At 35.9% G+C, this 25,865-nt stretch overlaps 5 protein-coding genes across 6 annotated transcripts; 4 read left to right on the top strand and 1 right to left on the bottom strand.

Annotated features, from left to right (window-relative positions):
- Positions 1-225: 225 nt before the first annotated feature.
- On the top strand, positions 226-6,119 carry LOC105648631 (splicing factor-like protein). The gene is made up of 2 exons (XM_012235078.4): positions 226-2,772; positions 3,655-6,119. The coding sequence occupies exon 1, from the start codon at positions 336-338 to the stop codon at positions 2,736-2,738; it is 2,403 nt and encodes an 800-aa protein (XP_012090468.1). The 5' UTR covers positions 226-335; the 3' UTR covers positions 2,739-2,772; positions 3,655-6,119.
- A 1,429-nt stretch (positions 6,120-7,548) lies between these two features.
- LOC105648630 (uncharacterized) lies at positions 7,549-10,797 on the top strand. Its single transcript, XM_012235076.4, has 9 exons — positions 7,549-7,832; positions 7,951-8,009; positions 8,156-8,225; positions 8,808-8,847; positions 9,347-9,591; positions 9,688-9,751; positions 9,833-9,924; positions 10,055-10,291; positions 10,455-10,797. Exons 1-9 carry the CDS (start codon positions 7,740-7,742, stop codon positions 10,605-10,607), a joined length of 1,053 nt encoding a protein of 350 aa, XP_012090466.1. The 5' UTR covers positions 7,549-7,739; the 3' UTR covers positions 10,608-10,797.
- Positions 10,798-10,806: 9 nt separating this feature from the next.
- Positions 10,807-13,696, bottom strand: LOC105648628 (uncharacterized). Its single transcript, XM_012235075.4, has 4 exons — positions 13,118-13,696; positions 12,017-12,257; positions 11,752-11,845; positions 10,807-11,474 (listed from the first exon to the last, which is right to left on the bottom strand). The coding sequence occupies exons 1-4, from the start codon at positions 13,552-13,554 to the stop codon at positions 11,185-11,187; spliced, it is 1,062 nt and encodes a 353-aa protein (XP_012090465.1). The 5' UTR covers positions 13,555-13,696; the 3' UTR covers positions 10,807-11,184.
- Positions 13,697-15,846: 2,150 nt separating this feature from the next.
- On the top strand, positions 15,847-17,943 carry LOC105648627 (large ribosomal subunit protein eL15). Its single transcript, XM_012235074.4, has 4 exons — positions 15,847-15,958; positions 16,187-16,353; positions 16,653-16,850; positions 17,474-17,943. Exons 1-4 carry the CDS (start codon positions 15,955-15,957, stop codon positions 17,717-17,719), a joined length of 615 nt encoding a protein of 204 aa, XP_012090464.1. The 5' UTR covers positions 15,847-15,954; the 3' UTR covers positions 17,720-17,943.
- A 678-nt stretch (positions 17,944-18,621) lies between these two features.
- Positions 18,622-25,764, top strand: LOC105648626 (lipid transporter). 2 transcript variants are annotated; one of them, XM_020685164.3, is made up of 15 exons: positions 18,622-18,965; positions 19,063-19,142; positions 19,269-19,363; positions 19,861-20,021; positions 20,551-20,702; positions 21,413-21,531; positions 22,259-22,422; positions 22,589-22,663; positions 23,025-23,096; positions 23,356-23,493; positions 24,051-24,206; positions 24,615-24,667; positions 24,759-24,934; positions 25,053-25,145; positions 25,625-25,764. In XM_020685164.3, exons 1-14 carry the CDS (start codon positions 18,920-18,922, stop codon positions 25,111-25,113), a joined length of 1,548 nt encoding a protein of 515 aa, XP_020540823.1. In that variant the 5' UTR covers positions 18,622-18,919; the 3' UTR covers positions 25,114-25,145; positions 25,625-25,764. The 2 variants fall into 2 exon arrangements, with proteins under 2 accessions (XP_020540823.1, XP_012090462.1); XM_012235072.4 differs by having other exon boundaries at positions 18,623-18,965; positions 25,265-25,764.
- Positions 25,765-25,865: the final 101 nt, after the last annotated feature.

Here is a 25,865-nt window from a genome sequence, read left to right as displayed (position 1 = left end):
CTTATCATTAAAATAATATTAAATAAATTGGAGGAATTAACTTCCTCCTTTCTTCACCAAAAGGTCCGGAACAAGGCTGGGCCGGATATCAACAAATACCCGTTGGCCCAAAGTTTACGAAGCCCAAATCCGCCAAACCCGTAAAAGCTAGATACGGATCACATATAATGCAATTCCAAATCCGATACGTGTACGGTGTTCTCTGATTGGAAGGTAAATAACAAACAATATACTATATCATTCAATCGATTCATTCCATTACTGACTGCGAACAGACCACAAGTTAAATCTGCCCTTTTGATATCTGAAAACCCTACCTTTCTCTTTCAATTTCAATGGACTCTCTAGAGCCTGCCGTGAATCCCCAATTCCAAGCTTTAGATCCTTCTCAGCCACCTCCACCTCTATCCCTAGATTTCCAGTATCAAAGTCCTCCTCCTCCTCCACCTCCATTAGAAGAACCTCAAGTTTCCGGTCCCCAAAACCCAGACAAAACCCCAACTCTAAATCTCCCAAATGTATCCGACAATGGACATAATCAGCAGATCGCCCAGGAGAACATTCCAAAACTCGAAATCCCAAAACCCTTGCTGTCTGAAAATGGTCTCACCAATACTTACAGTGGCGACAGGGACTACTCGGGCGGCGAAGAGGAGACCTCGAGCCGTCGACGTCGACGCAGCCGATGGGATCCACCAGCTGATTCAACCGCTAACAATCAGTCCTCGGACACCAGCAACAATGATACGGGTAGCGGCACCCGCAAGAGAAAATCGCGATGGGCTGACGATGAGCCCAAGCCAGGACCAGTGATTCAGCTTCCCGATTTTATGAAAGATTTTACCGGAGGTATTGAGTTTGATCCAGAAATTCAGGCTTTGAATGCTAGGCTCCTGGAGATTAGTCGAATGCTGCAATCTGGTTTACCCCTCGATGATAGACCTGAGGGAGCTAGGTCTCCTTCTCCAGAACCAATTTATGATAATATGGGAATTAGAATTAATACTAGAGAGTATAGGGCAAGAGAGAGACTGAATAAGGAGAGGCAAGAGATCATATCTCAGATTATCAAGAGAAACCCTGCCTTTAAGCCTCCTGCTGATTACAGGCCCCCCAAACTTCAAAAGAAGCTTTATATACCCATGAAGGAATACCCAGGTTATAATTTTATTGGATTGATAATTGGGCCAAGAGGGAATACACAGAAGAGAATGGAGAGAGAAACAGGAGCCAAAATTGTGATTCGAGGTAAAGGGTCCGTGAAAGAGGGAAGACTGCAGCAAAAGAGGGATTTGAAGCCGGACCCATCAGAAAATGAAGATTTGCATGTTTTAGTCGAGGCAGAAACACAAGAGGCACTGGATGCTGCTGCAGGAATGGTGGAGAAGTTGTTGCAGCCTGTAGATGAGGTCTTGAATGAGCATAAGAGGCAGCAGCTTCGGGAACTTGCTGCTCTGAATGGTACAATTAGGGATGAGGAATATTGTAGGTTGTGTGGTGAGCCAGGGCATAGGCAGTATGCATGTCCTTCACGTACTACTACATTTAAAAGTGATGTACTTTGTAAGATTTGTGGCGATGGTGGACATCCTACTATTGATTGTCCTGTGAAGGGAACAACAGGGAAGAAAATGGATGATGAATATCAGAACTTTTTGGCTGAGCTAGGAGGGACTATGCCAGAATCATCAACTAAGCAAACGGCTACCTTGGCTTTGGGTCCAGGTAGTTCTGGAAGCAATCCTCCCTGGGCTAGTAACACTGGTGGTCTTGGTAGTGCAAATCAACCAGGATTAGGAGCAAATGGAGTTAAGCCTATTAAGGAGTATGACGATACCAATTTGTATATAGGTTACTTGCCACCTAACCTGGATGATGATGGTTTAATTGGATTGTTTTCACCTTTTGGTGATATTGTGATGGCCAAGGTCATTAAGGATCGAGTTACTGGATTGAGCAAAGGTTATGGTTTTGTGAAATATCGCGATGTCCAAATGGCTAATACTGCAATTGCGAGCATGAATGGCTATCGTATAGATGGTCGAACCATTGCTGTGAGAGTCGCTGGTAAGCCACCTCAGCCTCCTGTTCCGCCAGGCCCTCCTTCATCCACTGTGCCAACATATCCTCTTTCATCTCAGCCAGTTGGTGCCTATCCGTCACAGCAGTTTACACCAGGTGGTCCTCTTCCAAATGCGCCACCTACTGGCTTTGCAGCTGCTCCTGCGAGCTATGCTGGAACTCCAGTTCCATGGGGACCTCATGTACCTCCTCCTTATGCACCTTATGCTCCTCCCCCTCCAGGATCCACAATGTACCCTCCTGTCCCGGGACAGCCAATGCCGGTGTACGGTGTTCAATACCCTCCAACTGTACAACCTGTTCCCTCTGGTGCTCCAACACAGCCAGTGACTTCTAGTGAAGCTCAGCAAAGCTACCCGCCAGGAGTGCAGTCTGAAAACAACACTTCTGCTCCACCCCCATCATCAAATATATATGGGAATTCTGTAGCTGTTCAACCTGCATATGCTACTGCCTCATTAGGTTACGCGTCTTATTACAATGCAGTTCCTCCTCCCCCTCCTGCACCAGTACCAACAACTGACCATTCACAGAGCATCAGCAATGTGCCTTGGGCTCCAAATCCACCTGTACCTCCTCCAGTTTCTTCTGCTTCCGAGAAGACAACCTATGGTGCCGATGCAGAGTATGAGAAGTTCATGGCAGAGATGAAATAACTTGATCCTTTCCGTAGTAGTTCTTGGTTCAGAGGTATATGCAAATTTTTCATATGTTTTACAATATACGTGCACGTAACATGCTGAAAGTCAATTTTTCCTTATTCAACTGATTGTTGCTGTGTCAGTCTGATCCTCAGGGTATGAAATAGGGCACATGGCATTGGCATATCCTCGTATGGTATTGCATATGTTAACTTTATTATTTTTGAAGTTCAGCCAACTAATATGATACACTAACCCTCTTATAGATGTGGAGTTCTAATGGTAGAACTGTGTTCTGTCATTGAGGAACTCTTATTAGTAAACATGTGAATATATGCCTACTAAAAAGGGTTTGCTATTGTGCGACAACTTCTTTCTCTAACTCTAGAAATTTGTTTCATTTTTTTTTTCTTATTCTTTGAACTTTAGTTGTTACTAGGAACTGGAACTTGCACGAAACGATTTTTTTCTTTGCCTCTTGCCATATTGTTTTGATTCTCACATTTGGATTTTCATGTACATCCCAAGGTTTTCTAAGAAAGAAGGTAATAAATTCGTAAGTATATGAGTCTTCCATCTCTAAATGTAATCCAGATAACAAATACCACAATCTATGATTGTGACCTTCTGTTAAATTTATGTGTTTGATTTCGTCATGACACTAACTCTTTATTCTTCTTTGGTATTATAATGCAAGCTTTGTTATGCAGCAATGGTGGATGATAGATGTATGCACACACTTTTGTCTACAGTTTCTGCGTCTGTGTCTGGAATATTCTACCCTACTGTAATAATAATAACAATAATAAGTTTCGCCATTGCTAACATGCTAGCAGTATCCACCTTATAATCATGCTAATATCTGTTAATATCTCGTGTCTACATCTCTTAACCCCTTTTTTCCTTTGCCATTATTGAATAATTTTTACAGGCCTGATGTTTCTTGGAGCAACCTGATTTCTTACCTCTTGCAATGACTTTGTTGGAAGTTTGGGACTCACATCTTTAACCTTGCTGTACTGTTATGACATTTGCAGAGATTTGGGAAGTTCTGTTGACACGGCTGCATATTGGAGAAGCCGCTGAAACTTATTAATGTTAATATTTCTTATTGTTTTGTAGGACATAATTTTGTCTCTTATTGATGCTTGTTGTCCCTTTATAATGTCTGGTCACTGATTTTCTATCCTTTTTAAGCTCATTTATGCTTCTGGAAGTTGCAACTGACGTGGTCATTATTATATTTTATTTTCCTTGGAATGTTTAACCATTTGGGTTATTTGCTCGTCATGATTTGCTCCTTATCTTTTTTCTATAATTAATACTTTGTTTATTGGGAGGATAACTGAGTTATCCTGATTGCCATTTCTTCCCTGAAGTATCCTTGGCTTGGTTTTGTCATCGTAAGGTGAGTGTTCTCTAGAATCCGAAGGTCTTTGTGGGTATGTGGAAGCAGTTCTTGATTTATACCTATATCCTGCTGCTTCTTTTTTCTTTTTCTTTTTTTTTTTTACTCCTTTTGCTTATATTATTATTATTATTCTGATGTATCTTCCTAGTTTTTATGTGGCAGGTGACAGAACTCAAAACATATATTGGGTTTTGGAGTGCTCATTTTATCTCGTAACCTGGTTGATGACTATTTTTATCTTTACATTTCTAGTTTGAAATTAAGTTTGCTGTGTCACCAATGAAGTATGCATTTAATTTAATTGATGTTATATTTTTAGATAAGAAATTGATCCAACAAGCTGAGGATATACATGTTTCAGGTTGATGGGATTAGAAAAATGCTTTTATGATGGGGAAAAATAGTCTTTGGAGCCTGCAAGACATATTAATAATTACTGATACACACACACACACACACACACACATAGTGATATAGTTGAAATGGTTGTTCTTATGTTAGGGATGATAGAGATACTTCATGTGATTTAAACTGTTTGGTTGAGCTATCTTTGTGAGGTGATTTAGAAATTATGAGCGAGAGAAGTTTGTTTAGAGAAATGGTGAGGTAATTTGGTAGAATATAGTCCATATTGGCTGTGTGGTTGTGGAACCTTGCCCCATTCTGCAGGAAGCACAGGATTTTATCTTTGCATTTTACTCTTTTAAGTTTCATTATCACATCCTCTGTGCTAATTGGCCTGCTTACTCTTTCCTCGTAAATATTCATGTACTCTATTATTGCTGTTGGGTAATTTTATTTCTTCGATAGAGTTGATTTCTTATGAACTAGAATATGGGATGCTAAAATCCTTTTCTTGTTGCTGATTCTGAATTGTTGATGAAGATTCTTCCTGTCTGGATCAGCTGTACTGAATAGGATTTATTTAAAACATGCTGTTAGTTATTTGGTTAAAGATATGGCATAAAAAATTAGGCAATTCCTATTTAGTGATTTATTAGTTAGCCATTTTATGCAGTACCTCAATAAATTTTTAGGGATCAAGTGTTGAAGGTATTGCGATCAATGTTCTTGAACTATTACTAACAAGGTTGTACATCTTCATCTAGGTATTTAAATTAAGATACTTCAAGAATTTATGTAGCATCTTCTTAAACATAATTTTTCTCGTTGATACGTCACAATCCCTTTCATTTTTTAGTTATTTATTTGGGAGTCAGGGTTGGGGTGGGTTAGGACGTTTGATGATGAGCAATAAGAGCTGTTTCCTCTCTCCTTTTAATGATCTGTTTGTCTTCACCTTGCTAATTCCAATTATCTTGTGCTTTGATAGGTTGTTCATATCTATGCGAATATAAATAAGTTGGCCTTGTATGCGGTTCATTCACATCTCATGTTGCTTAAGGCATCCAACTTAGCATGTCATTGTTTTCATGCACATAGGTTTTTCACAAATTTACAGTTCATCCAACTTAACATAATTTGTGTGCACTGGTTTTAACCATGATTTAGGGCTTTATACCTGTAGGATATCAATTTCTCACAAGGTTGATTGATCGTTTTAAGGCATTTGTGATATATTCTCATCCATCAGCTAACCTTACTATGTGTAAGTTGATCAGGATTTAGTTTGAGATGAAAGAGGTTTCCCCAGAAGGAATCTGTTACCATCACAAGCTGTGGACCCTGTCCAAGAAGATATTTGGCGTTCAGCTATTATTGTAGTGCTTCTTTAGCGCAACTGATAGGTGTGAGGAGACTTATTATATCCATAGGCCAGAAATTTCTGATTTAGGGGGCTTCTTAGCTGGTCAAATTGCTTGGCTTGCTGTAAACGGTTTTTTCTTTTGTTTAATTGATCATTACTTTTGAGTATCTTCCTCTCATATAACATCGAATGATAACATGTGGCCATTACATTTGAGTTGTATTGATTGCCCATTGGATTTATGATGTTTATGATGTTTGCAAGGTTGTCTGTTTCACCTGGTCTCCTTGTGTTCCCATTTACAGTGGAGTTGGATCATATTTTTATGATGCGTTGTCGCTCTTATACCGCCATTGCTGTGATCTTGCTGCTTGGGTTACGGCATTTATGGATTGTTCAAGTTATGGCAAATATACTGATCCCTTTCTCGCTGATTAGGAGATGTAGGATTCGCGGAAATGCACCATTGGACTCCAGTTGGAGAAATTATGTGATAAGTTGGACATGTTAAGAGTACAGGATACTTGGCAATGGTACAATTAAACTATACTGCAGAGAGCTACCAACGATTAAATCAGTTCTGTAGTATCCGATAATGATTATACAAGGGTTTAGGATGGGAATCAAACCGATGCTTGTGTTCTTGTTATTAGCAATTTTGGGCTGTTAAATTGTGGTTCTTTTTTCTCATTTAGAGTGCGACACAAATAGAATAAAGGAATAATGCGAACTTGATGGTAGTATACAATTTGCTGTGAAGATTAACTCTGTTTTTTTTTTTTTTTTTTTTGGTACAATTATTACTTTAATTTTCCATCGAATGATTACAATACCCTTTTTTTTTTTATCAAACATAATAAAACTTATTATTTTTAATTAATGAAAACTATTTAGCTTAAAAGATGAAATTTAAAAATATATAATTTTTTTAACTAATAAATTTTATTAATTAAAAATATTGAAAATTATTTCTTTATTGTATAATTAGAATTATATTTTGTTTAGAAATATGATTTTTGAGTAAATTGTAACTTGCAGCTCAAAAAACACGTTAGCGAGGAATCTAAACTTTGTGTTGCTGACAGTCACAGCACAGGATTTTTTCCTGCGCGCCATCGAAATTAAAATAATTTCATTACTAATTTTTCTGGTGATCATGATATCGGAAAAGAGTACCATATGATATAGCCTGTTTGTTTTTCTTAAAATAATTACAAAAAATTTTTATTTTATTTTATTTTATGATAAGCTTAAAAGTTGTCATTTACTTGAATAAATTGTAGTTTTATATTAGTCCCAAAAATACATTAAGAGATCATCTCATTTTAGTTTCTTTTTCCCCTTTAAAGTCCTAATTAAAATTTTAGTTCTCTCAAAAAAAAAAAAAAAGTATATATTCATATGTATAGTAGTGTCAACATTTATCTGACTCTGTAAATAATACTATTATCTTTTAGGTTGACAAAGCCAATATAAAAATTTAGGTATTATATTGTCGTTTATGTACAAACTCACTGAATCAAAACATGGTTCTATCTTCTCAAATGAATTTTATTTCCTTTTTACTGTTTTCTTTGCACAAGCACTATTATTCTGCCAATAGCTCTAAAAATGAAAATAAAGAAATAAAATACTCGAAGAAGTTTTAAGTATACGTATGGTGGATTGCAGTAGCTATAGAAACTATTCTTTCGTGCGTTTAGACTTTAGAATACCTCTTCTAAGAAAACTGGTAAAAAAACCATTTCTACAATGTTGAAACATTTACTTCAAGCACTTGGGGTTAAAAGAGGCCTCTGTTCTCTTTTATATAGTTACATTGGTGAAACCTGCCCAATGACGATTTAGCTCGATTGGCGATTAGCTATCTTTCTGCATCCAAACGTCCGCGGTTCGAATGTTGATTCAGCTTTTTTCCAATAATTTTCTTTTCTCGCCGTCTTCTTTCGCCGGAATGGATCAAGAGCAGCCATCGCCCACTCCCAGAAAGGTAGATCCGTTTATTTGCATATTCAATTATCAAAATTTCTCAATTCTGTTGAATTTCTTTCAACCCTTATGTTTGAGTCTACCAGATCTTGAATTCTTAAAAATATCATCTCGTGCAGGCTAAGTTCACCCCCAAAGCTCCGCCTCAACGAAAGCCTATACCCACCGTTACCAAATCGTATTGTGCTCTCAATTTTTCTACGTTTTACTGCAACAGTGCTTTCATTTCCCTTTTTTGTTTTTTCTTTGAATAGTTTTCACTTCCATTTATCTGAAATGAAATTATTTTGAATTTCGTTTCATTTTCGGTGTTGTCAAATGCAGTGAGGTCAATGATTCTAATAACGATGAAGATGAAGCAGCCCAGGCTCAGAAGCTCATGCGTAAATTCAATGTAATACTTCCGTAATTTTCTGTCCTCGATCAATTATCTCTGTTTCAATTATTAATTCTTCAACCCCTGCAAAATTAGAGCTTTGTGGGGATAATTATAATTTATAGTTTATAAAATTTTGTTAGGGAGGAAAATAAAAAGTAGGACTCTTTGTTTTTATTTATTTATTTATTTATTGTTAATTTCAGTTTTTTCTTCCAAAATGGACGACTGTTTATCGGTTCAGCGGTTTAGACATCTAGAAAGAAATTGTGTAAAAGACAGGCCACGAGTTCAAACTTTTATTTCAAGTTAAATAATGTGTGGACAATCCATGGGGGTTAGAGCGTTTTACTTTTATAGTCTTGTCGTTTTGGCGTGTCCATGTGTTGTGGCCTAATATACTTGGAATTTCCTCCGCAAAGGAAAACACACCTTCCTTAATTATAACCAGGAGGGAAAAACTCAAGAAACTTTGTGCGTTAGCTGGGAATAATCTTTGCTATTAGCAATTTATCAGAACTCAACATTAACATGCCATTTTGCACTAACCTGATGGTAGAACAGTTCTAATTCAGTAATTTGATTCCTTGGCATTTGCAGGAGAATCTCAGAAGAAAAGTACCTAAAGTGGAGAAAAAATGTAACTTCTCCTTAACTTTTACGTTTATGCTGTTTTCTGTTTTGTCGTTTGTTTTCATTCAGTGTAACTTTGTGCAAAAATTTCATTTTTGCTGGATGTTTGTTCCTTGATATAAGGTTACGAGATTTGCATTGGCTGTATATATTTGTTTTTAATTTTACGCCGTCTGATTTTAATTAAAATATATTGTGGTAAATTAATAAAATAATTGCCATAGGGTTATTCATTAGATGACTTTCAGTGCCAATGCTTGGTCTTATTGCAAGCTTCATTTTTTATACTTCATTTTTGAGGCCTTAGAGTTGTTCTCTTTGAAGTTTTGAAAATTTTTTCCCAAGATTCAATTTCTGTAGTACTGTACTACTGCGGTCTGTGTCAGCTCACCCCTTCCTCATATCACTGAAATCAAAGATGACTATGAGTTGTGATGGAGTGACTGTGTTGTACTAGAAAGAAACTATTTTGCATTAAAATCATGTTCAAAGTTTCAATCCTGCAGCTTCAGTGCAAGTTGCTTTTGGCCCAGGCGCTGCTCCATCAACCTCTATAAGGAAATATGGTGTTCCTGGCTGTGAGAATGCTGGTAGCAGCAGTAGGTTAGATATAAAAGATTCTGACAATGACGATAGGAGAATCGTGGTTTCATCACTTTCAACTGCTGAAGAAGATGGTGCTTCTAAGTATCATTCAGAGGCCATTGGTGTGTTACCCCTGAAAATCAAGAAAGATTATAGAGAACCATGGGTAAGAAGTTTTGTTTATGAACTTCTTGCTCTGTTTTTACTGGTTCACCTCTCCATCTCACTTACCCTAAACCCAATTTCTCTTATGTCATTGCAGGATTACAACCATACTTACTATCCAACAACTCTTCCTTTAAGAAGGCCTTATTCTGGCGACCCAGGTATGCTACCAGATGCCCTCTAGATCATGGTTTTGTTTTCATTTTCATGGTACTGAAGAAAAGTCAATTGCTTGGTTTTAGAGCTTCTCAACGAGGAAGAGTTTGGGGAGGCTGCAAGAAAATTGGAGTATAATGAGAACACTATTAAACCTGCTTCAGATCTTGGACTGCTGGTTGGTGTTTGGATTAACAAATTCTTAAAATAATTCTGAAGTGTAACCATTTGTCTAACTGTGGCATCTTTGGGATTTAAATAATTACTGGCATCTTTGGGATTAAAATAAAACTTGTAATTGGTGACAGGAGGAAAGTGACAAGGAAAGGCTTTTTTTCTTTCAACTCCCTTCTAAGCTGCCCCTTGTGAAGCGATCAGCTATTACAAAAGGAAAAGAAAAGGTCGAAGGCTCAACTCCATCACAAGGCACGAGTGCTTTAAAGAAGGAAAGCAGTTTTCAAGGGTTATCAGAAGGATATATGGGCAAAATGCTGGTTTATAGGAGTGGAGCAGTCAAGATAAAGCTAGGTGATACACTCTATGATGTAAGTCCTATCATAAAAATGTTTGTGCTCTTTCCCAAAAGGAAAAACTGCAAAGCTCTCTGAATTCAAGAGAGAACTGATGTGATGCTTTACTGGTAATTTTATCTGGTTCCTTTTTTTGTTTTTTTTTTTTTTTCCTGAGACAAGATTAAACTGTCTGCAGGTTTCACCCGGTTCAGACTGTACATTTGCTCAAGATCTGATGGCCATAGATATTGCAAGCAAACAATGTTGCACTATCGGAAAACTCAGGAAACGGGCTGTTGTAACTCCTGATGTTGATTCTCTCTTGAACTCAGTGATCAACTTGAGCTAAATGCCCGACAATACATTCAGTAGCTTAGAATGCTCATAAAGTACCGTAGTAGAATGTGTAATAGGCAAGTAGAATTGAAACAATTTGACTAGGTAGCAGGTGAAATTGCTTCCAGCATTTGTTGGATTTCATCATTGAGCCATACACAAATTACTAGAAAAAGTACATTTTTTTCCCTTGCTTGGTAACAGATCTCAGATTGAAGAATGACAAAGAAGTCTGTATTTTAAAATATCGTAGAACTACTGCTTTTTTCATTTTACAAATTGGGTCACAAAGCTTCAGTAATAAAAACAAGAACATGGATTCGATGCAAATTAAATTTGACAACTTCCTCCAGCTTAAGGCTCCACATAATAAGCTGAAAGACACTTTTAACTGACAAGAGTTTAACATTCAGAAGTACCACAACACTGTACGTAACCTGTCCACAAATTGAAGACTTTTTTGACGGTTCGATCGTCTCATAATTACCTAATTACATAAATATAGCGATGACTCTTGTACATCTTCAGCTGAAAGACTTTCAGTGTCCAGTAACCACTGGAAAGCTACCTGTCATGTCGGCAAATTATAGTCAAGCTATATGAGCTCGAGTGACAACCACCACCAGCAGAACCACCACAGATAGCAGGAAAGATGTTCTCAGCTTTTCCTCAAATGGATCTGTAGTTCCACTTTCAGTTGTTGTCTTCTCATCATTGGTTGTCTTGAACAACTCGTTCATCAGCATTGTTATTTTCTCGATTGCTTCCATGAATTTCGCTTTTGTGTTTTCAAATATCCACCTTACAGCATCCATAGTTGGGTTTGACCTATTGTGAGTCTCATCTGAGCTCTCTGTGGTAGCTGAAGTATTGTTTTCTTCTGCATATATCATAGGAAGTCCGCGTCAAAATTCAGTATTATGTGAAAATTTCAACCAGAAAATAAAGGAATTTATGTCTGCAATCTCTTGAGAATAAACAACATTCTTTGCCAAGCAAATAAACAAACAAGCAGATTTCAAGCAATAACAGATGACTGAACCAACACAATCTAGCTTATAAAGACCAACTTGAATGCTGAAAGAAACAATTTTTTGCCTAATCTTAGATGTGAGTTTCCCCTAGAAACGTTTAGTAATATTTTACTTTATACCCACCTGCATTGAAGGTCTCCCGCAGTTCCCGAACTGCCTCATTGTTCAAAACAGCATTCCAAACAGCTCTGTCTGAAGATAATGAGATGACCATCCTCTGCACATAAATGTTTTAATAAGGTTCAAAAGAAAAAAAAAAAGAACAATAACAGAATTTTTCATGCATTGGACCTTAACAAAATGCATAAAAGGAGTCTTGTTTTTGAGATAAGGGTTCCCATATGATAACATTTTTAGTATATTATTGAATAACAGTTGTCAAGTTCACCTGAATAGATGGCTCATTCTGCAACAAATGGAAAGCATCATAAACTCGGTCAGGTCCATAAGGATGCAATATTCGTGAGTGGCACAGGTTTGGAGAGGGCTCCATCCAATCTGAATCTGATCCAACTGGCGAAATATGGCGTTGCATGCTGGTTGGACTTGAAATTTCATCAACATCTTTATCCACAGTACATGAAAACTTATCTGTAACCATCTGGGAGTAGGAGGCAGCATCAAATACCCTGCAATAAAAAAAAAAAAAAAAAACCACACCAGCAGGCTTTTACAGTTGCAACATATGAATCAAGGAACCAAGATTATGAACTCAAAGATATTTATGCTTATCACACACTAATATCCTTTTCTCCATCTAAAAACACAAACGTTATCCTTCTCTTTTTTAAAAAAGAGGTGCATTTGAAGCAAATTCTCACACGCATCTCTCTCTCTCACACACTCTTTTTCCTTTTAACCTGCATTCTCACATTCAATAGGCCGAAATTCTCATATCAGCTAATTCGTAACACTAACATCCACTGCGTAAAAAACTATAGTCAATTTTACCAGCAGCCTCTGTGTTCAAAATTACATCTGTTCTTTGCCCTTGATTTTCTCCATAAACTATATGCATATTCAAGCTTTTCCTCTGTTGGTTATGCACGTCAACATCACTGGTCGCCATTGTTATCGCCATCACCCTCATTATAAAAAGCATTTCCTCATTATTGATTATAAGGATTAACTTTAGATAATCAAGCTTTATTTTTCTTGTTGGAGTAAGCCAGAGACGCGTGTCATACCATTCCTTCACCACGTCTCACCGTCCCAAACACTAATACCGACATCACCGACAAGTATTTTCTCATCAATAACGAACATAATCACTAGTTTAGCCACAAAAACAGCAATTATCTCATATTAAACTATCCTAATGGTAGTCTTAAACAGTAAGAATATCAAGCACAAACTCAGCAATAACAGTATAAGAAGAAATATATGTTCAACAATAAAAATCAATTAGACATTTAGACTAATTAATTTTCCATATGATTAATTTTTTTTTATTTTTTTTTAAAGGAAGAAGCAGAAGAAGAAATCTCACTGTTTAAGCGCAGAGACAGCACTGTTAACTTCGTCGACAGAAGGAACAGGACCCAAAATAAGATCATCAGAAACTGAAATCTCCTCTTCACTCCCATCCACAGACACCCACTCATAGTCATCATAACAGGAACCAGGATGAGGGCCAAAAGCCGGCCAATAAGTAGCATTAGGTCCTCCAGAATTGGCAGATATTGGTGTACTACAAGCAGAAAAAGGATTCCCAGGACCGGAAGCCAAGCTTAAAACATTATTAGACGAACTGAGCTTATGGGTTGACCTAGAAAGAGAAGTTGGTGAAGTAGGAGTAGTATTTGAAGATGAAGATATAGTTTCTTGAAGATTCGTGACACCAGCACGAGTAACTGTCCTACCAACTACCTTTATCATACTGCCTCCATGGCCGCCACCGCCCATGCCTTTGCCTCCACCGAACATAAGTACCGTTATCTGCTCTAAACTACTATGTGTCTGCGTATAGAGAATCCAGTTTTGCTTTGAGACTCTGTGTGGGCAAGCGAATATAAAAAAGGCAGTTTGGGAGACCTGTGGATTATTTGATGCTTACGAGGCGATTTTTTCCGGATATGATCTGAAATTGAGTTAAATTTGTGTCCTAAGTTTCTTTCTTTTGTTTATTTGTGAAATTTACCCTATATTTTTTCTATTGTTCCACAATCCTCCCTCGCCAAGCCATCACCATTCATCAATTAACCCTCCTATTTTTTTATATGGAAAATATTTATTAAAGCCACGTGTACATCCACGAGTCCGGTGAGTAAAAATGAGCAACTATAAACGTATGTAGAAAATACTGATTAATATTTTACATTATCTATAGTATTTGACTTAATAGTTTACGTGTAACATATTTTACCTTTAAATTATTTGTATATATACATTAAATATTATGAATTACATAATGAGACAATCTTTTTCTTTATTTAATTGGAGAGAAATTTGAAAGTAATGTTAATTATTAGTTTATCATTCTTCTTTTTCTTTTTTTTTAATATATCTGATTAAAATTTTCATAAGGTAATCAATCATGGAGTTAACTTATCTTTTACGGGATTCCAAAAATCTTTTATTATTTATTGGATGCCAAGCCTTTCATATCTAATTTATTACCTTAAACTTTGCTCATACGACATTATGAGAGGAGAATGCCAAATTTGGTAAATAATGAAATCATAATTGGTAAAATCTCCGTTTTACCTAGCACGTACCTTTACAAATTTCAATTTAACTTTCTAATAACAGTGAAAAATTACACTAGGTAAATATCTAAATTTAGTGAGAGTAATTGAAATATGAAGGCTGCTTTTATTTTTACCTTATTTCTATTTAGCCACATTAGAGTTTCTATTTAAAAAAAAAAAAAAACGGAACCCGTTTAGAAATTGGATGGCAATGACATGGGTAACGCAAGACAAAAATATGGTACTGTATGTGGAATATTAATTCATCTGCCAATTGTTATTTACAGAACGTTCTATTTCAGCTAAGGAAGCCCAGATTTGGACCTCTCCTCTTCTCAACATGGCTCTTTTCGCCTTTTGTTTTATTTATTTTCATTCTTTTTTTGTCTCTATTCCGATGATTAGGCCATACCATACCATCTTAAGATCCAAAAATTAGGAGGTAGCGACAAATGAATGGACTGCAATTACAAAGTCTACGCAAGTACACGTGTACCTTTCTCTATCTTCTGCTTTTGCTGCTAATAACTATTTCAAATGAATACAACCAAACACGGAATACTGAATTTCACTCCAAATTTGTACATTCAAATCCAAAAATTTCTCATTGTTCTGATAGTAAGTTACAAAAATTAATTGGATAAATTTGAATCATTTTGCAATCAAAATACTTTTAAAACCCTCTTCTTTAATTAAAACAAAATAAAATAATTAAATAAAAACATTGTTCGTTTGTAAGAATAAGAACTGATGAAGATTTGCCAGTACAAAGTAATTAAGCAAACAGTTTTTCACTCTGTGCACATGTGATGAGTAGTGGTTAGTGACAACTGCAGATGAAAACTTTTAAAATTTGTAATTTTTTCTGGAAAAATGAAATTCAGGTGAAGGAAATATTTTTCTTGGTATGCAAAACAAAACATAGACAAACATTTTCTTACCATTAGGTAGGGCTAGGAGGAAAAACTTTCTTTTGATATGTAGATGATAGGGATATAGGTGAGCATTTGGTCCATTCCGCTCAAACCGAAAATGTCAAATTTTATTTATATATAAATAAATTAAAATCGAATTGTATTTGAAATTGAATTGAATTGATCCATTTAAATTTAATTAATTTTGGATAAGTTTAAACTTTTTTTGGTAAATAAAATCAAACCAAACAAGAAAATTTTATTTTATTTATTGAAATAAAATAAAACTGAACACGAAAATATGAAACTAAATTGAATCAGTACAGTTTGATTTGGTAAATTTTTCCAACCGTGCTAATCTCAAGAGTCAAAACTGGGAAACACAATCTAGAGGGAAGGGATACCGTTCCGTCGGCATTTTAAGCGACGGGAAAGTTATTTGCGCTTAACTATACGTAAGGCCTAACAGAATTGTATACATGGGCTTTCAGTTAGGGCTTGATTTTACTGACTTGAACCCAAATCAAAGAAACCAATCCAATATAGCCTACGAAAGCTGGAAGGCCCATTTACGGTCCATATATCTACAGAAATTTTGCAATTTGTAAGGGTAAATTAGTCCTTTCATTCATCTCTAAAACCCTAATCGATACTTATATCCTCAACCAGGTTCCATCTTGGCCGAAACGAGAGAGCGAAGGAACCTCAACGAAGAACAAAGAATGGGTATGCATTTTCTTGTCTCTTACTATGCCTCTCCATTTCTTTCATGTCTAAGACATAACATGCTGTAATGCAATCGTCTCTATGTGTAGTCGTGTTGTTTTGCTTTTAGAAATCATATAATTAATCCGAATATTAGAATCAGACTCTTTATTTATCTAATTGTAATTTGCAAGCTCTCCATAGTTGGATCCAGATGTAAGACTAATTGTCGTTGCTGTGTGAAATTAGGGGCTTACAAGTACGTATCGGAGCTATGGAGGAAGAAGCAGTCCGATGTGATGAGGTTCCTGCAGAGGGTAAGGTGTTGGGAGTATCGCCAGCATCCTTCGATTGTGCGCGTCACCCACCCTACCCGCCCTGACAAGGCTCGCCGCTTGGGTTACAAGGCCAAGCAGGTATGAACAGACGGCCATTTTTGTTTTGCACTAATATCCCTTTTCATTTTATGTTGATTTATGTTTTTAGATTTTAGGACACGGGTTCCCTGCGATTTTTTTTGAGCGATAACTTACACACTTAAATGCTTCTGCTGATATTCTTAATTGTGTTTATCATTTAGAACTGGTAATTTGGAACTTTATTTTGCAAGCAATTTGGAAAAAGTAAATTAGTAATAGGTGTTATTTACTATGCTAATAGATATGTTGTTGTTAACTAGTGCTACACTGGTTTCTGGGTTTGATGCATTTGACAGGGTTATGTGATATATCGTGTCCGTGTAAGGCGAGGTGGAAGGAAGAGGCCCGTTCCCAAAGGTATTGTGTATGGGAAACCCACAAACCAGGGTGTTACCCAACTGAAGTTCCAACGCAGCAAGCGCTCAGTTGCAGAGGAGCGTGCAGGCAGGAAACTCGGTGGTCTCAAGGTTCTCAACTCTTACTGGATCAATGAGGTGCGAAAGCTGGTCTTAACTTTTTAGCTAAACTTGTTTATGAATTTGTGAGCATATGACCTTGCAATGAATGTGTCATTTGATGTTTTATCAGCAAGTATAGCCCTGGCAGAGTTTTTTGAAAACCCAGAATCAAATTTGAAGTTTAGTTTATATTTTCTGTAATTAATTAATTCTTGTTATTAGTTTGTTTGCATGCCTAATTGAAATTTTTTGTAATTATTTAAGTATTCATTGAATTTTTTTTAGGTCATTTTTAAGAAGTTAATATTTTTTTATTTTAAAAAAAAATTCTGGCAGTAACTGGTCAAAAAACCTTCCAGGTTCTGGTTCTGGTAGTTTCTTTCTGGAACCAAACCTTACAATTAAGGTTCAGGTTCTGGTTCTCCAATATGGAGGAAGGGAACTGTTGGTTTGGTTACGTTTCTGGAATCTTGGTCAGAACTAGGCTAGTATTTGATACGTGCACTGGTGATATGGGGAATTTGGGATAATTATGCTTATGTTTCCTGAAAATTTGCTTATATGGCATCTGGCAACTAGCATGCTTGAGAGCTGTGATTTATTATGGTGATCCTGATCCTAGATATTCAATATCAATGTGCTCCTGTTCTGTTATGCAGGATTCAACATACAAGTACTTTGAGGTCATTCTGGTTGACGCTGCCCACAACGCCATCCGCAATGATCCAAGGATCAACTGGATCTGCAAGCCAGTCCACAAGCACAGGGAGCTCCGTGGACTTACTTCTGCAGGGAAGAAGTACAGAGGTCTCCGTGGCAGGGGACACTTGCACCACAAGGCACGACCGTCAAGAAGGGCAAACTGGAAGAGGAACAACACACTTTCTCTTCGACGTTACCGTTGATCCGAGTGACGTTATTTGTTGTTTCTATCATCTTGTTTTTACTTTTGATTGTAGGATTTGCCTATTTTGATACCAGTGTCTCAGGCGACTTTTGTGGAACATGTTTAATTTAGCTGAATGCATTGAGGCTATTGAGTTGTTTTTTGTTGGGATCTTTATGTTACGAATTACTTAGAAGTATGTTGGATGTTTGATTGATCATATTATTAAAATATTTTTTAGCATGTTTGTGAATAGTGCTCAACACATTTATTATTTTTTTATGAAAAATTAACTAAATTGATCCTCGATCAAAGTGTTTGGGCTTAATTGATCCAAAATTTTTTTTAGGTTTAATTTAATTTCTTGGGCTATGAAAGTTTTACAGGGAAATTTTATATGCAAAATATGTCCTAGAACGTAGCATTTCAATCGTAGAAAGTTAGTTCTATCGATTCTTGGATTTAAGTTTGGAGTTGAACATACATGACAGGAGGAATCATTGCCCCATTGGTCCGAATAAATATTAAATCTCAAACGCCACAAGACACCAAAAACAACCAATTCTGAGCCTTCAACCCTTGCATCTCAAATCCCTGTGAGCTTAACGCCACGAACAGTTGGTCTCTTTTTTGGATTTTTTGGGATGTTTAGTTGTTATTATGGTGGGAAGAAGAAGATGAGCTTTTGATTCTCATTGGTTGAGAAGATGACGAGAACGGCTTTATAGCTAAATACTGGACTAAGCCTTCTAAACTTAGTAAAAAATTTTCTTTTTGCTAACGAAAACGACGCTGCATTATATTCTTGAGATTTTCTTGTTAAAGAAAATTTTAGAATTTTAAATTTTTTTTTCACAAAAATTGATTCAATTAATTTTACATTTAATTAGACACTGAGTGAAAATTCTGAGCCAAATTAAACATTTCTCCTTTATAATTCAGAAAGAAAAAAAAAAAAAACGTTTCTCCTTTAAGCTCTAAACGGCACACAGAAACGTAGAAGTAACCTGTTTCGGTCTCTGTTATTTCAACGAACTCAAAAACCGGTGCTGCTAATCCAAATTATTTCCTTGCAATCCTAATCGAAGACTATTCATAGCTCGGTGTTACTTGTATTGGCTATAAATTCAGAAGGCTTCTGTTTCTAAAAGAATGGGCAACTGATTGATACTATCGAATTCTTTTTCATGTGTGAAAGGCATCACTAGTGCAGTCTCAGATGGCCACCGATGCCAATCTATCTCGCATTTTCAAGTACCTATTCGGTTAGTTTCATCTCCTATTCATTATTATTATTTTCACGATCAAGGCTATATATATAGATTGGGACTTACGATTTTTCTGATATTGGGGGAGAAATAGCTACACAGTTCTTGTCAAGAGGAATTCCATTTATTTTCAATTCATGGATCGTGAGGCACCTCACAGAAGAGGATTATGCGGTATCATTTCTATGAACTGTTACCTGCTTGCTTTTTTTTTTTTTTTTAGGAAAATTCTTTAGTTTGTTCTTATTATCTGAACTGAAGTACTCTTTTCAATATTTTTTTTTCCTCCTTCAAATTCAGCTGTACGCAGTTCAATTTCATCTGTTTGTCACCTGTGTCTTGTTTCTTAGTCGGGAGGGGTTCCGGCGAGCTTGCATGCGAGCTGAAATTAAAAGGTATTATTCTTGATCAACTTATGGTCCTATAAATATATATTCCGTCTTTAGATTATACTTGTGTGCCTGGCCGTTCGAATTGTTCTTTTGCTCATTGCTGTTGCTGTACACTTCTGCAGTGAACTTGCTTTACAATTTGGATTTTAAATATGCATTAATTTGTATTTTATAGAGTTCTTTCATTTTTGCCTTTGCTCTTACGTCTGGCGGCAGGACACAATTTATAGTCGAGTACTACCTTAATTTCTCTTTAACATTTTATAGCGCAAATGTTAAACTGAAATAGTCAAGGTTATTGTAAAACAAATGTTAGTGAGAGAAATGCTCGAGTTGGTAAATTCTATAATGCCTGTAATTTGATGTCATCGTGGTTCTAGATAACTTTTGAACTATTTCATTTGTTAGAATATAAGATATTTATATCAGGATAAGATCTTTTATTTGGAGGTGAAGTCCCATATATTTTGATATGCCTCGTTCTTTTTCTTATGCTGCAGCGATGCTACTTCTACAGAACAACATGCAGAAAAGCTACTGAAAGTAGCTTGGATATCTTTCCCTCTTGGGATAGTCATCACAGTTGCTGCATGCATTTTCGTCTTTTGGTGGCAAGGACTAAGCTATTCTGACCCATATGCACAAGCTATCTTGATTAATGGTAATACATTTATGATAGCTTATAACCTTTGAATTACCATTTTGCAGTAGGTCAAATGATGTTTGTTTACTGTCAAAGTTTGGAAGCAGCAAGCTGAAACAGATGCAAACTCTCATGTGCATGTTCTCTAGACATGACTTTGAGTTTGTTACTTCTCTTTCTGTGTTTCAGGAGCATAACTGGCTCATGGATGTTTGAGAATTTTAGGGAATAGCTCAAAGTTACACAAGTTACATTTTATTTTAGGAAAGATAACAATATTGAGGTGACTTGTTAATTCAATAATTTAAGGAAGAGTGTCAACAACTAAATAATTCAAGTGACCAAATGGTAATCCCTGTAATTGGAAGCATTGTCATTGTAACCGGAAGATATATGCAACAACTCTTTTGCTTTCGTTGTTCTTCGTCAAAGCTTTAGCTATCTAATTATCTTCCTTTTAATAATAATTTTGTCATTTATAGCAACTGATTAAAATTCCTTTTGCAAACAACATAAAGCATGATAATCACTTCGCTTCATGTTGCAGGTGGTGCTTGTATACTGGAGCTATTAGCTGAACCGTTGTATATCCTTTCTCAGAATTTACTTCTGCTCAAACTGCGGTTGGTAGTTGAAACAGTTGCTACATTTTTGCGTTGTCTGACTATGTATTTCCTTATTGTCAGACAACCCAGCATGGTAAAACATTTAATTGGTTAATCTTTGTGATTACATGTTGTCAATTTAATAATGGCTTGTTCTAGTGAAGTACCTTGATTTTATGTTAAAAAGCTTAGATTAAAATGTTATTGTCTGTTCTTCAACTAATTCAAAGATTTCATCTGATGTTATTTTGAAACTAAAATCCTCGTTTCAGAGTTCATGAATTTCACATGTACTATCAGTTACACCCCTGTCAAGTTGCTTATAAATGTGCCTATAGTTGGGGATACCAAGCTGAAATCTTGAAGGAGAATCTCTGATCCTATCTTGTTGGATCTTCTATTGCTATTATGGCATTGCAGTTATCTATCTCCTGTCTCAAAGATTTTTTTGCAGTCTTTTTGTTATCTGCAGTAGTAGGGTCAGTGCTAGAGGTTGCTTTTAACTTACGTTGAGAATATAGTCTGCAGTTTTTTTTTTTTTTTTTAATTCTTTTGGCATATGAGTTACAGTTAATTTTTTTTTTTTTAGTAACTAATTCTTAATAAGGTACTCTGCAGTCTGCAGGACTTATCACTGAGATAAGGTTAGGGGTATTCCTTCTGTTCTGTCTCAGTGTCTATTCAAATAAGATCTTAATTTTAAATGTGGCATGACCTGCATATTTTCTTATAATTTATGTGAACTTGCTAGATGGTTTTTGCTTGGTGACTGCTGCTGTCATGAAAAATTGCCTATTTTCGCAGGAGAAAGGGATTGTTTTTGCATTGTCACAGACTGCATATGGAGCTTGCTTATTCATTGGATATTGGAGCTATTTTCTTCTTTTCCGTGTATTTAGAAGTTCTGAACTTTTCCCTTTCAGGTATAGATTCTTCTTTTATCATACCCAATTTTTCTTCAGTATGTTTTCATTGTCACTTCATGCCCCCTCTCTCCAAATGAAAAGGAAAAAAAGAGTAAGCAAGTTATTAATTGATAATAGGGAAAAAAAGTTTAGTTCCCCGAATTATGGCGAAACTAACATACAGGTCCTTATGTTTTCAAGAACTAACTGCGGAGTCCCTAAATTATAATGAAACTAACACATAGGTCACTCCGTCCGAAAAGTCCGTCATTTGTCCGTCAATTCCCATGGAATAGACATAGATAATCTTGTTTAAAAAAAAAAAAAAAAATTCGGGTCCATAAAATGACAGACTTTTTGATTGGAGGGACCTATGTGTTGGGACCCCTCAGTTAATTTTGAAAATTAAAGGACCTTTGTGTTAGTTTTGCTATAATTTGGGGACCCAAAAATTTTTTTTATGAACATTAATGACTAATGATTTAAATCCATGAGATGTAAAGAAGCTATAGGGTCTTTAGATGGTATAAATCTTGGTTGCCTTTGTGGAAAATGCCCCCTTCAACAGCCAGCTGGAAGATTCTCAGGGAAGGGCTCGACCTATTTCATATGCAGCTTCTGTTCTTTCAAGTTATTCATTGATGGTCTATATTACTGTACTATCAATTAATCCTAAAGTTGCTCATAACTGCTAGCTTTTCCTGTTTTTATCCAAGTGATTTTTTTAATCCATGTTCACTCACAGACTAGGAATCGCAATTGATTTCGATAAGGAACTCTCAAACATGTGTATGCTGTTCACTCTTCAATCCTTTCGAAAGCTCATCCTTCAGGAAGGGGAGAAGATGGTCCTTGTGTGGCTGGATACTCCATATAACCAAGCTGTATATGGACTTGTTGACAAATTAGGTATGTGGCTTGTCTAGATATTCCCTGCCTTTCTGAGTTAGAATAACAATTTTCTGATTGTAATCAAGGTTTTTCTTGAATACAAGAAACCATTGTTTTTACCACTTCAATTGAGAAACATTAATTTACATGATCTCAGTTGTGATTGTTATATCATCTAATACAGGAAGCTTAGTGGTTCGAATGGTGTTTCTTCCATTTGAGGAAAGTTCATATGCTACATTTGCTAGGTCTGCATCAGGTTCACCTCTCTCCTTTATTATTCCGTAATGGCGTTTTGTTTTTAATAAAGCCTCATATGCAATCTGGATTATGCAAGTTTGTGTGCATTCTGCATTTTCTTTTTCTTGGTAGGATAATTATCTTTTGGTAGGATACAACTTGTTTGTTTTAGTAACTTGCTTTTATGCAAGTATACTCACAGCTAATGCTATAAGCTTATTTTGTTTATCTACAAGTCCTCTGGAGTAATTCACCATTCTGAATTCTCAAATTTCTCCATATTGGTTCCCCATATTTTTCTTTTTTTCATTAAACACTTGAAAGTTTTGAAACATGCTGCTGTCTATCACAATGACTAATAATTATCCTTCTGTTGACAGGGAAAAATCCACAGGAAGGCAAGAAGTTGGGGGGCTACCTTATGGAGGCCATGAAGCTTGTTTTACTAATTGGTATTTTGTTTCTTTAGTCTTGCCATTTGATCAATTATTCTTCTTGTCCACTTAATCGATTTAATTTTCAAACTTTCATCTGACTATTATCATATTCCATGATTGAAATATTTATGTTATTTAATTTATATTGATATATATGTCCAAGGGATGTTCAAAGTTGGGGCATTTTCTCTGTACATTCTGGCTTTACTTGATCTTTCTCCCTAACAGTAGGTCATGGAGTCGTTTAAAGAATCCTCTTCTCTTATGCTTTTAGGTCTGGTGTTCATGGCATTTGGCCCAAGTTACTCTTACTCTCTCATCAGATTATTGTATGGCCATAAATGGAGTGATGGAGAAGCATCAACAGCTCTTCAATATTATTGCCTTTATATAATTGTTTTGGCTATGAATGGTTAGTAGCTGCTTGTCAACGTTACTTCTAGATATATTTGTAATCTAACACAAGCATTATGTATAACAATGCACTTCATGATATTCTTCTGTTATTCTCTCATTTTGAATCGTTTTGCTTGCTCATCATGTATTGGATGACAATGCTGCTCTATATTATGGAAGGTGATCCACAATAAGCTAGCTTTCTTAATATAGTCATATATGTATTGAAGTTGGAGATGTCTAAAACTAACTACTTTATCTGTTGGATGCCAGATTCCGTTTTTTACCTTGCAGAATATTTTGTGCAAGTGCATTAAGAATGCCTATTCCCACCTTTTGTTGTATTAAATACATCACTACTAGCATATGGTGGATAATTTAGTGAAAATTGTTTATTTAGTTTTAACTTTTGAGTCGTGAGAATGGTGGTTGTGTTATAGTTTTTGTCTAGTAGATAATGTAAACTTGTAAACGCAACGTACAACTTTACTATTTTATTCAATGAATATGGTAGCTGCTATACTTTTAGATAATATCACAGAGATTTTGATCATCCTTTGCATGTTGTATCAGGAACTTCTGAAGCATTTTTACATGCTGTTGCAACAGAGAACCAACTCAAACGTTCAAATGATTCATTGCTTGTTTTCTCAATGCTATATATAGTACTGAATGTTCTACTCATACGGTCAGCTGGTGCAATTGGCTTGATTATGGCAAATTCATTGAGTATCCTTTTTGTATTCTGTTTTTTCATGAGCCATATTTTTACAAGAGTTTCACCACAATACATGCATGATACATACAAACTGGATAGAAAAAGATGCAGTAATTCAATGTATAATAATCTATGGAAATTTGACATGTTGAAAATACCATTGTCATCAAACACAAGGAACATCCAAAGGGATGTGTATAATTTATCAACGTTTCTGTTTTTACAAATTGGGTCATCTACCCATTGTTTTCTTCCCAGGGAGAAGAGGAGAAAAAGGTTGCCACACTTATGGTTACCATCGGCAAAAGATCCCAACAATCTTGCTCTGCTATTTAGATGTTGAGACTTGATATTGCTTTAACAATTTGGTCGTGCTAGTTTCCTACAAATTGGTCTCTGGTTTCTTGACTTTTCTGAAGATATGATTTTGAGGATTATATATTCTGCAGTATTCATCAAGCATTATTTCAAGGTATGACTTTGATGCTGTAACTCTTTCACGTTTCCATTATTCTATTGACCTTTAAACTGGACTTTTTTTTTCCTTTCATCTATCTCTGCAGGGTTCTTCATTTTCTTTTCGCAGCTGCTTGCCTTCAGGTTGGATAATTCTGTTGTTTTCAGGTGTAACTACTCTCATTTCTGAGAAAATATTTCTGGACCGTGAAAACTTCTGGCCTACATTTTTAGTTCACTTTTCTATCGGTTTAACTTGCTTCTGCATATCCTCCATTTTCATGTAAGTATCCTCTTGTGTCCATTTCTTGCAACTTGTTTTCTTTTGATTTTTTTTTTTCTTTTTGTTTCTGGGATATGGAAGTTTAACAGTAATTCAACTAATCAATTTTCATAAATAGTTATCGGCGGGAAAAGGCCTTTATCAACAAAATTATATTTTCTCGTGATCATGTGGACTGAAGAATGGCTAACTGCCCCAAGAGATTTTTGAGGTACAATTGCCTCTCTTTTGATACTATAATTGTTTTCTGTGTATCTTCTGTCATTTGGTCGATTTATTTTAGGAATGCCCCTTGTCATTCATATTAACAGAAGAGGTCGTTTGATGCAGCCCTAAAACTGTAAAACATGAAGATTAGGGAGTCAAAGTCAAGACCCCTTTTATTCATTCAAGGGGATTACATGATGATAGATATATCATGTAGAAATTCAATTTCACTGCAGGATTGTTAGGAAGATAATGAACAATCTAACAACTTATAATGTTGCCACCGGATGCCCTTACAAGCTAGATTTATTGCTAATCACGCCCATTATTCCTTAGTCCTTAATGCGCCACCCTCCTTCCCTCTCCCCCCCAAACCACCTTATTCCCTCCATCTTTCTCCACATTAACTCAAACTCTGTATTTTCGGTAAACCCATTAATCTTGTTGTACTTCCATTTTGTTTTTCATTTTCCATGCTGCTAGAACTCGGTGGCGTGGAGTTTTGATGAACTTGAGCATGTGAAGTTCCTTTAAGTTTGTTCATACAAGCTGAGGTAATATTGTATTTCTCAAATTAATTACAATACATCAAAATTGAATAATAGACTGAATTCTGAGATGCATTTTTAGTTGTTGAATCTGCTGCCGCAGATTATTGAATCTTGGGTCTCTTTTTTCCCTTGCTGGTTTGTCATGGAACTATTCGGGTAATGTGAGCTCTAAA

The sequence above is a fragment of the Jatropha curcas genome, chromosome 10 (assembly GCF_041381405.1).
Source record: "Jatropha curcas cultivar XTBG-Jc1 chromosome 10, XTBG_Jcur_1.0, whole genome shotgun sequence".
NCBI classification, from domain to species: Eukaryota; Viridiplantae; Streptophyta; class Magnoliopsida; order Malpighiales; family Euphorbiaceae; genus Jatropha; species Jatropha curcas.
Note: the sequence above shows the minus strand (reverse complement) of the source record. Positions and strands in the feature narration are given on the sequence as shown.